This window comes from Nelumbo lutea, chromosome 7 (assembly GCF_056320005.1).
Source record: "Nelumbo lutea isolate HS-2025 chromosome 7, American lotus-T2T, whole genome shotgun sequence".
Classification (NCBI taxonomy): Eukaryota; Viridiplantae; Streptophyta; class Magnoliopsida; order Proteales; family Nelumbonaceae; genus Nelumbo; species Nelumbo lutea.
The window spans coordinates 54,218,004-54,229,787 of record NC_142690.1 but is presented as its reverse complement, the minus strand read 5'-3'; the positions used below and the strand labels follow the sequence as shown (position 1 = coordinate 54,229,787).

The following is an 11,784-nucleotide window of genomic DNA, read 5'->3' as shown; positions in this document are numbered from 1 at the left end:
CTAGTTAAACATTCAGTTCGGTTTCGGTTAATCAATATAGAAAATTGGCGGTTAACTGAACGGACTGGTATACATATATTTTTATATATTTTTTATATATTATAAATTAATAAATATGCATTATATATAAATATAAATAAATATATTTATAATATATAATATATTGTTTATTATTTAAAAAATAATATTATATATATTTTTATTTTTTATTATATATTTATATATTTTTTATAATATATATTATAAATATTAAAAACCAAAAAACCGATGATTAACCGAATTGGTCAACCGGTTAACCAATCGACTTTGATTACCGATAAGACTGATTCGATTTTAAAAATAGGCCCACAATTTGATTAACCGAACCATGAACACCCCTATTAAATGTAGATATAATACATGGACATCATAAAATTTATACTCATTACAATAGTGATAATACGAAGTCTATGATTCATTCCTGAAGAGATGATCACAATATTGTATTTTCACATACCATGTCCAACATGTGGTAGTGGCTGAAACCTCAATGCATCATTTTTTATGGATGATGGATGATATTATTAACTAGTCGTTGATGTTATGGTTTATATGTAAACTTTGCCACATCATTTTGATGGCTTAAATCCACATTTATTTCTTGGCACCATTTTTTTTTTCAGTAAATTGCATATAAACACCCTGTACTTTGGGGATAGTCTCACTTTAGGGCTTAAACTTTTAAATGTACCATTTTAATACTTTTACTTTCAGAAATATGCATTTAAGTTAAATTCCATTAAATTATGAAAATGTCTATATTCTAATTCTTTTTTTTTTGTCTTTAATTGTTCATATTTTTTCCTACCCTTCGAGTTTTGATGCAAATTAATGGAGGCAAAATAAGCACCCAAAAGTAAGGCTACCCCCAATGAACAAATTGGGGTGAACTTACTTTATCATTATTGATTTGTGTCCAAAGTCCAAAGGCAGAAGAAAGATGATAGTAAAAAAAAGGAAGTCAGAATATGGGCATTTTTTTTTTTTTTAATTTTATCCCTCAACGTATTGTTTAATGGAATTGAGCTTAAATGTATATTTTTAAAAACTCAAGTACTAAAGTGACACGTTTAAAAGTTCAGGCTCTTAGACTAAAGTGCAGGTACATGTGCAATTTACCTTTTTTTATGGTTAAAATCTTAAAATAAGAAAAATGGTTACATGAGACAAGCGACTGGATAATTAATCCTCATCGACTCATCTTCAATTTGACTATCTTCATTTGCTGGAGACACATCGATGAATTAAATCGGTAGTTTAGTTTAGCATATCACACCAATGACTTGGATAATTAATCTCGGCACACCGCACACCACTGTGGGCATGTTTGAGAATTTGAGATTTGGAAGCCATGAAAGTTGTCACTTGAAAGACTCACCAAGAAACGCATGTGCCTTTGCATTTGCTCCATTCTTCTGCCATCGATGTTCATTCTTAATCAATATCATTATTTCAATCAAGGTTCAAAATATCGATCCGTGGCCGATATGTATCGTTCCGGGATCCCTCTGATACACCTATAGTGGGTGTATCAGGGGTCTAACCGGTTCAGGGGGTGGAGGAGCCCTAAACTGGCCCCCCTGAACTGATTTCGAAAAAAGAAACCTTGATATCAATAATGGCGCTGGTCTGGATATGGTTTATATGACGAGGACGATGATGATCTCATTATCAATTTACTTGGGAAAGAAAAACCAATGACCAACCTCTAAAGAATGAAATCTCCAGTTAATCAAAACATGGCATCTCTAAATATACGAGTCATACAACCATATCCATTACATTTAGAAAATACAAATAACTCAAAAGCTATCCTTTTGGACACACCTACAAAAATGAAAGCTGAAAGCCACGCCAAACATCTCTCTCTCTCTCTCTATGTTATTATTTTGGTGCTCTTTTAAGGTTGTCAAAGAAACTAGAACCTGCCCGTGAAAGTAGTTCCTTGCCAGCATCCTTTCCCATTGCAATCATATCTTTAAGAATATATAGACCTTTCCTTGAAGTTTCAAATACTGGAAAAGGAAAAAGACCAATAGAGAGGGAGTGAATAGTGATGTTAAAATAGGGCAGACACAAAATCCAATTGAGAATAGTTTTTCTCTTATTTAGATCCTTGACAAAACTACTTCTTATCCTTAGATCTGGACTACTTTACCTTGGGTCCCATCTGGGGAGGCCACCAAACCTCTAAATATGCAGTAGCCCTCATTGTCCTTACATGCATAACCTGCAATTGGGGTTTGACATGACCCATCTAAGGTCTCAAGGAAAGCTCTCTCACATGCAACTGCTAGTCTGGTTTCTTCATGGTTCAAGGAAGCTATGTAATTAGCCTGCAAGCAAGGATGATTTTCAAAAGAAATGTTAGAAATATATGAGACCATCTATCCCAAACATGGGTAACTAAAGATTGGAACACTAGAAGTCAAAGAATAAACCGTGCAAGGACACATTGATCACAACATAACTCTCAATTATGCAACTTTAGGTCATTATGCATAGAGCTGCCGTTTTGACTTAAAAGAGAAATTCTTCTCTGCCAACCAGTTAAAAGAGCAGCAAGCTGGGAGGGCTATAATCTCTTATTCAGTAAAGTCAGAAACTTGCTAGACCAATTAATATGGTGGTTCAGTTGCCATCAGATACTTTTCCTTAGAACAATACATACCATTTTATCATCATTGCTTCGACATGCAATTCCAATTGCTCCTTGAGCAACAGCAGGAATCATTTCATCAATAGATAGAATTGCAGTAACATTATCTGTCATATCAAGGCGTTTGAGCCCAGCCAATGCCAATAAGGTTGCTTGGACCTCTCCTTCCCTAACTTTTCTCAACCGTGTCTGAACATTGCCTCTGAAGTTCATCTCCACCTACAATAAGAGAACCATCTTACATAGAACAGCAATAGAAAGATACATATGATCTATTCAACTTGTAGTTTGCACATCTTTATACATAAACTAAGATCTACTCAAACAATATATGGAAAAGGAACAATGGCATACAATAATCTTAAAGACACCAATCAGAAAAGGTCATAAACTATGGTTTATCTGAAAACAAAAGGAAGTGAGATGTCTATCCTTGTGATTAAATAGAGAATATAAATAAATTCATGGGTTCTTATTTGACAAATACTTTAGTGTTGAAGAAGATATCTGATTAAATTAAAATTTAGGAATTTGAAGACATAGAAATAGAGAAGAATCAGAAAAACAAATAAATAGCAACATAACCCACATCCTCTTGAGTCAACCCCCTCTGAAGTCAAACCTGAGAGTTAATAATATTAACATGATCCACCAGAAACAAAAGTAAAATTTTTCCCAGAAAAATTCAATTTCTCCTGCAAAAATTGAGATGCCCATTACATATTCCCTAAAACTGATCAGTTACAGAAGCAATCTTCTCAAGTGATGACCCAATTTTCTCCTTCATTTCTCAACCTGGCAATCTTGAAGCAGCTTATATTATTGATTTAATTCTAGTTATAATAGACAAGTTGAAAAAGGAACAAGATATAAACAACAAGAACAATTTAACTGCTTTTGTCTCTAACCCCATCAGCCCCTCTCTGCCCTTTGCCTCTCACATTCTCTTTCCCTTCCCCATTTTGCATCTGGTGGTTGGTATTCTTTCCTAATTGAGAGTCCAAGCTTGTTTCAATAAAAGGCACTCGGGAAAAAATCTATAAGCCATCCACTAGGCCAAATACTTCAATTAATTGGAACCATGGCCTATTTTAGATGATGCATCATGTTTGAAATACAATTACTTAATTCACCTTATTCATACATATAATCTAAGTGCTCCGTTTATTGTCACTATGATCATGTAGTCAACATAATGATAGACTTCATTACATTGATGAGGTGGATTAAAACAAAAGGTACAAAAGATAAAACATGTTTAAACTCATCAAGTAAAAACCTAAAAGCAGGACAAGGAATACTATTAAACTCAAATCAACAAACTTTATCCCTATGCAGTAATATTCACCAGTCAAGGTAGGTTACTTGTTTGAAATGTCAAAGCCCAATGTCATACTACTTTGCACTTAAAGCACCCACCCATGACTGCCTTAACACTGAAAAAGAAAAAAAAATAAAAAAGACATTTAGGTGAAACTTTGTATGTGTCAGTGTTTATGTATGGAGTAAAAAATAACAGCTCAAAAACAATTTGTCATGCATAGAAGAATTAGATTCTGAACATAGAATTCAAAGTCTTTAGAAATGACGGATTTATAATATTCCTAGCTACTGTAACATGTGAGAACAACATCAGTAATACTTACTTTAAGAGAAGGATATCTGTACAGTATTTGTGACTTTCTTCTAAGGGAGGCACTACCAACTATGCTGCCAGCTGGAAGCTCAGCCAGAGAATGTGCACTCAATGAAATAAATGCATCTCGAACATCCTCACGTGGAAGGTTGCATGGTAAAATTGTCCCATCAGGTAAATATGTAGGCACATCCTTCATTGAGTGGACAGCAATATCAATTTCACCATTCAAGAGTGCCTCATCTATCTCTTTCGTAAAAAGGCCCTTTCCACCTATATCTGCAAGTGGTTGAGTGAGTATCTTATCACCTGTTGTTTTTATAATTACAATTTCAATTGCCCCTTCTTCAGATAGTTCTGGATGTGTGGCCATCAGTTTATCTCGTGTCTCATAAGCCTGAGCAAGCGCTAATGGGCTGTCCTACATAAGGAGCATAAAAGAAATCATCTAACAGAAATAAGTGGATTCAAATAATCAGGAGTACAAAATGAACATAACCATATGTCAGCAGTCATTTACATGATTAATATCCTCTAGTTTCTAAATTAATCATTAGAGAAAGAAAGGTCTGAAAGGTGCTCATTGATGATCCTGGATCCTTCAAATCATGGATTAATATACTTCATAGCAAAAGAAATGACAGTTATGTCACATTGGCTGTCACCCTAACACCACCAACCCATCTACATTTACAGATTTCCTTACAGCTCATTAAAATTATCAAAAGAAATTTTGATGGCGGCATATTAACACCACATGGACAATGAAGTGGGACATCATGGGATTCAGATAAATGCTGAAACAATTAATAACTCATTTTCAGACAAAGAGTTATTAAGATGTATTTGTTTTTAATGTTATTCTTATTTCTCCAGTTTTTACAATCTTTTCAACAATAAAATTTACTAAAGTTGTCAGGTATCTACTCAATATGATCATATCCAGAAATGCTTATTGGTTTTTATTTTTATGGTTTTGAATGCATGTCTGAGATATTAATCTTGTTTTCAGAGACACCATCATGAATAGTATGTTGATACCGGCTGCACAGTGTTAATCTTGTAGTAATGGATTACAAGGAACCATGTCAACCACAGAAAACAACCACTTTAACTTCTTCCAAATATCAATTGACCCATATGTGCCACATGAAGTGTATGAGACCACCTAACTGCGGCAATCGCTCATTCACCTCTGGTGCAGGGCTACACCAAATGTTTAGCCCCTCCCTGTTTTCTTACCAAGATAATGTTTTACTTTCCTCAAAAATTTAGATCAAAGATCTAAGATATAAAGAGCATAAAAGCAAAAAATAAATCTTACACATGGGCATTGGATTCATAATCCTACTTTCAACAGCTAAATTAAAACAGGAAAAGTCAAAAGCGTGCGCCTCTAGAGCAATGTCAAATATGCACAGCTAAGCACATGGATAAGATCTAAATGAAATCGAACTACACCATATAATCGAAATCATGAAAAAATAAGGACGACGGGGAAAGACAAATAAATCGAAATGAAGCAATACCATAAAAGAATCATGAAAATATTACCCACCCTCCCAAGTGAAAATCCCCCAGGAGCAAGTCAGTACAAGGGAAAACCAAACATCAACAATCTCAGAATTAGGAAAAAAACATGTCAAAACCTCTAATCTTACGGATAAACCCATTAATGGTTGAACATCAACAACACCAAAAACAATCTAAATAATCACGGCGTGCTACATTTCGAACAAGAAAAATGAAACCCAGAAAGGAAAATGCACGAATTGAAGTCATGAAGAAAATTTTACCTCCCTCTTGTACCTATCCTTATGAGTGAAACCCTGGTCTGCGCCTGCTGCTCAACAGCAACAGCCGCTCTTGTCACGAGAAGCCTTCTGCCATGATTAGCGGGATGGAATTTCAGACAAGAAGGAGGAAACCCGAAGGCTGAAATAGACGCACGACGCAGGCTAGCTGGGATTAGAGCCTGCTTCAAGGTGATGGTCTCCATTGGAGGAGAACTGAAAGAGTGAGATTAGACTTGAAAGTGTGTTCTGGGTCTTGTGTACTTCAGCAAATTTTGAAGATGGGTCTGTGCAATTGAAGGGAACAGATAACGTCAGTGAATCCACCAACCAATCACACACGCTTTCTGTTCCTTGTCTCCAAGTTTATCACCGTTGAGATTTGAGAGCGGTCGCAATCTTGATGAGTTGATTCTTATATTGAGGATTGAGCAATGCTAGGGTCACGGAAAGTGAGCTTCACGGATCGGCCTTCAGACCATATTAGACAGAAAGATTAAGGTTGCGTTTGGTTGCACGTAAATCGAAGGAAAATGAAAAATTTTTATTAGAAAATATTAATTAATTAAGAAAATGAATAATTTTTTTTATTAACAAAAATGAATGATTGAATGGTTGAAAAGTATATCTATGATTGGAGCAGGATATGAATCATGAGTACCAACTTTTGTTCCTATCTTTCAATAAAAAAAACATCTTTTCTATCTAAAAATGATTTACAGAAGTACTCAAATATGGTAAAAATAGTAATTTTTGAAAAGCCATTCCTTAATTTTCATTTTTGGGACAATCCAATGGAGCCAAAGTGTAAAGGGAGGGTTTTTATTTGGCAAACATAATGAGGACTCCATGAGGATATAGCAACATAAGCCACTATTAGTCTATTATCATCATATGCAGAAAAAAAGAAGGAAAGACCAATGTAAACCCTTCTCCAATTAGTCTATTTCGCTTCAATTTTTAGATCAAATCAACCCCCCACAATGTCCCACAGCACAATCCCGCCATGTATTGAGAACATCTCCTAATGATGACATTATCATTTATGAAATCATCATCTAGAGATGTTCTCAATACATGGCGGGGATGGGCTGTGGGACGTTGTGGGGGGCTGATTTGAATTCTTCAATTTTATTGTCTTTTATTATATAAAAAGAAGGAAAAACAAGCACCTTCTCCTCAATCCTATCTTTTGTCTTCTATTCACGTCTAATGAATCCATTTTATTCTAATTATTTTTCATCATCATTATGACATTATCATCTAAACCTCTGAAGCTGTGTTTGGTGAAATGTGGTCAGTTGGCACGAGGTAGATTTGTCTTTGGAATATGATGATTTCTTGTAGTAAAACTAAAACCTTCTACCCTTTATTGGTCATCTTGGTTATAAATGCATAAGTTGCAGATTTGAATTATATTTGTATCAATGATGATTCATCTGATGACAACTCTTCTTATAATCCCTCTCTGTTTGTAGATGGGAAAAACCACCAAGCGGGGTCGCCACAAGACCCCTCACTCCCTCAGTGACTTTTGAATATGCCAGTGTTCGGTGAAAACGACCAAATATCATATCAAGCCGGTGTTGGGTTAAAGCACTGACACGTTCAAAACTCACTGCGGTCTCGAGCTTGTCTTGAATCGGGACGGGGTTGCAGATTCGCAGGAAATGTGTTATCGCCCTTGAAGGTGATGCACAAGTGATTATGAAGCTGCTGTTGGTGGACTCCCTTGAGTTACCATGGCATAAGAAATCTTATAAGCAGAGTTGAGATCTGCTGACCACAAAAACTCTAGCTGCAAGACTACAGCTACACATTGGAAACATCTCTGTATTTTGTATCAACATAGGTTCTGTTTGGCGTGTCTTTCATACAGGCTATCGGCTTTTTAAAAGCCCGGAATCTTGCGTTTTGGTCTTTTCCTATTTGATTGAGAAAAAAATCTAGTTTTCGAAAGCCACAGCCCTATAAAGACGTGAAAAATCCATTTCAGACTTTTTGAGAGACTCCAAATGGAGTTTTTTGCCATTTTTTCAAATGCTCTTCATGTAAAAAGATATACGGACAAACACACCTTAACCAAACGGTCTTCAACCTGCATAAGATCAAGGAACACCAACCACTGTACAGTGATTCTCTTGCATCATGAAACACCACCAGGAACGTGTTGCCAAGCATCTCATTTGTCACAATAGCAAATCCACACTGGAGAGGCCCCAACAACATATCGCTTATCATGGCATCATCTGAAAATGCAGTCACTGGCTCTTTTGTGGTCCATGGCCAGTAGTTTCACCATGGAACCATCTGAAACCCCATAATCACCCTGCTACATCAACTAACAGGTAGGGATTGCAGTATTGCTTTATCCTCGTCCACAAAAAACACCCCACACTTCTCAAGTCTCGGGATCTGTGAAGTACATTGGACTCTCACTCTCACCCATGTTTGCTGAAGCAAAGGAATCTGATGATTCTGCATTTGATGCGCAAGAAGCAGTGTCATCTGAGTCAGATATAACCTCATCGTGTATAACAATATGTTCTTCATCAGTTTCTGATGCTTCAGACCCAGATGTCACAAAGAGGAGCTTGTTTATTGCTGCTTTTGCAGTATCAACGAACCATTCATCCTCAGGAAGTGCACTGCATTAAACATGAGTCACAATTGACAAACAGGCCAGTAAAAATATGAAACAAGGCAGTAATAACATACCTCTGTGGGTCAATACCTCTCCCTGAGAAAGTCCTGATTGCACGAGCAATTATGGATGAAGCAATCTGGTGAACATGTCGTGCTGGATAGCCTCCACAAACAGCAATTTCAACAATGAAGTGCATGTCAAGAATTAACTGGTAAAGAAAAAATTATTTTAGAGCTCGAGGAAGTAGGTCAGAAAAAAGCAGTAATTTCACAATTATGTAATACAATCAAGTCAATAAAGCATTCCCAACCAATTCATCAAATAATAATAGTAACAGCAAATTACAGACAGCCACCCTGCAGTTAGGGGGTAGTGACAAAGACTCCCTGAACTCCTGGATTCCAGCAATTTGCCCCTGCCAAACAGTTAACTGCATGGAATATTCCATTAAACATTTTTAAAACCACAAACTTCCCTTATGTTATTTTATTAGACCATTTTGCCTCTTGACTTAGTTTTTCTAAAATCCTAGTTCTCACATGTTTCTCTCAATTATCTTTCAAGTTTCAACAATGTTCATCTTCAAAAAACCCTGAGTGGTTCATCAATGCCTTGAGAAAGATTTATGATTTAGAATGATTATTTTCATCGTTTTACTATTTGTAGTTGTTGGCTTATAGAACCTTGAATGGGTTACTTAGTACTTTTATTTCATTGTCAATCCCATTAGCAGTTTGGCCCCCCGCCCCCCCAAATACAGGATGGCTCTATAGCTTTAATAATAATAAAGCACTCTCAACCCCATAATACCTTTATAATGTATTCTCCATTGAAAAATGAATCAAGGTAGTGACAATCTGATGTTTGTCTAGTAAAGTAAATGTTAATGGTTCTTTTTGGTGAAGTGCCTGTTACAGGAAGTGTTAGTTGTACTGATGATTGCTCCAAGTAAAGGCTCTGAGCAGTTTAGCTTGTACATATTTATGGACTTTGAGAATTCAGATTGAGCTGTGATGCAAACATGGAAAAGTGAAAGAAAATACAGAAGTTTCTCCAAATTCCTTCACCAATGGCAATATTGTAGCTTTTGAGAGGTAAGGGTTTTGGTCAATTCCAATCTTTCTTGTTTGTTACTGTCTTAGCCTCTTAGGTATAGTGTTATATTATATTGTATTATATTATATATCATTAAAAGTACGAATGAGTATGGAACTTTTGTTTGACTAAAATACCCCTTTTTTGAATTTCAACTCTCTATTTGTGAAGGCAAAAGATGTAATCTGAATTATTACTTTTCATCTCATTCATTTCAATTCACTCTCCTTAAATCTTATACTTAAGGTATTAACTCTCATTATCATCCATTGAATCCTATTCTTGACTAAAATACCCCTATCTTTGAATTTTGTCCCTCTCTAATTGTGAGGACAAAAAAATAACTTGAGCCACTACTTTTCACCTTATTTAATTTTTCTTCTCATTAAGTCATATATTTAAGGTATACGAAACCATCCTTCTGTCTTGGTGGTAAGCAATTAAACCATCCAGGTCAAATGGGCCAACCTAAGATGTCATAGTTAAACAATAAACTTTTAAAATAGAAAGAAATACAAAAACTATGAAAATGAAAACTTGCAAAAAAAAATTGGGCACATCTCTAATATTTTATATTAATCACATTAAAGAAAAATGTGTTATAACTAATAATTGTTTAAATTGATGTTGGAAAAGAAATACAAAAGTTAAAACTGACCCAAAAATGAAATTATTTTCTTGTTTGGTGGCAGGTTAACAGTTTAACCTTTTGGGTCAAATATGTCAACCATTGATATCAGAATTAAATAATAAAAATGAAAGAAAAGATAAAAACACATAATTTCACTAATATTTTATATTAATCATATTAAAGAAGAAATAAGTTTGATAAACAATAATTGCTTTTATTGATAATGGAAATGAAAATACAAAATTTAAAACTGACACAAAAATGAAGGTGTCTTCCCATTTTGTGGCAGGTTGCAGTTCAACTTTTCAGGTCAAATATGAAAATATACAAAAAATTGTAGAAAATATTTGGGCAAATCTCTAATATTTTATATTAATCAAATTACAGAAGAATAAATGTGATAAACAAGATTTTTTTTTCATGGACGATGGAAATGAAATACAAAACTTAAATCTAACCCAAAAGTGAAATTGTTTTCCTATTTGGTGGCAGGTCAACAGTTCAACCTTTCAAGTCAAATGTGTCAACCTTTGATATCATTATTAAATAATAAAAATTAAAAAACACAAAAATTATAAAAAAAATATGTAAGTTTTGTAGAAAACATTTGGATACATCTCTAATATTTTATATTGATCATATCAGTGTTCCAAAAGTGCAAGCAGCAAAAAAAAAAAAAAAACACAAGGAGCAATTTACACCTAAGGCGCAAGGTGAGGCAGACACCTTTTCAAAGCAAGGCACAAAAGTATAAAAGATACCAAAAAATTCAAAGTAAAAGCAAAACGAAATAAAAAATAAAAATAAATAAAAGCACTAAACATAGTATTATTTAAAAATATAAACTTAAACTTTAAAATAAATGTTTTAGAAAACTTTTTATCTAAAACTAAAATACATAAAAACAACATGCAAAACATATTCAAATGAAAATTTTAAAAAATAAAATAAAATCAAACATATAAAACAAATTCAGGCATGTAAAATCTCTTTTTTTCCCCTTAATTGTGTTACTTAAAATGGATAATGTGATGTAGAACATTTTGCATTCCTAATTCTACAAGTTGGCTTTGTACCAAGCCCCTCAAGGCAAGCCCAAACAAGTCCATGTTAGGGTCTTAAATTCTTAATCCCTACACAAAGAAAAGAAATGATTTTGTAATTGTAATTACCTCTTAAAAAGATATTTTATGAAGATTGTAGAGAAGATGGGCCGAATGGCCCATAGGCTGTTTATTCTTTCTTGTTATTTATGTTTTTCTGTAATGGGCCTTATTCTGGGCC

The 11,784-nt window shown here is 34.5% G+C and overlaps 2 protein-coding genes across 2 annotated transcripts in view; both read right to left on the bottom strand.

The window, feature by feature from the left end:
• Positions 1-1,748: 1,748 nt before the first annotated feature.
• On the bottom strand, positions 1,749-6,521 carry HEMC (hydroxymethylbilane synthase). The gene is made up of 5 exons (XM_088952936.1): positions 6,131-6,521; positions 4,345-4,750; positions 2,711-2,917; positions 2,198-2,375; positions 1,749-2,054 (listed from the first exon to the last, which is right to left on the bottom strand). Exons 1-5 carry the CDS (start codon positions 6,331-6,333, stop codon positions 1,924-1,926), a joined length of 1,125 nt encoding a protein of 374 aa, XP_088809062.1. The 5' UTR covers positions 6,334-6,521; the 3' UTR covers positions 1,749-1,923.
• Positions 6,522-8,222: 1,701 nt separating this feature from the next.
• The window catches only part of LOC148846434 (LOW protein: exocyst complex component-like protein), a 61,459-nt gene continuing 57,897 nt past the window's right edge, over positions 8,223-11,784 (bottom strand). The window contains exons 6-7 of the mRNA XM_088955552.1: positions 8,846-8,982; positions 8,223-8,775 (exon numbers count right to left, since the gene is read on the bottom strand). Of these exons, the coding sequence (XP_088811678.1) occupies positions 8,529-8,775; positions 8,846-8,982 (384 nt within the window). The 3' untranslated portion in view covers positions 8,223-8,528. The remainder of the gene's footprint in view (positions 8,776-8,845; positions 8,983-11,784) is intronic.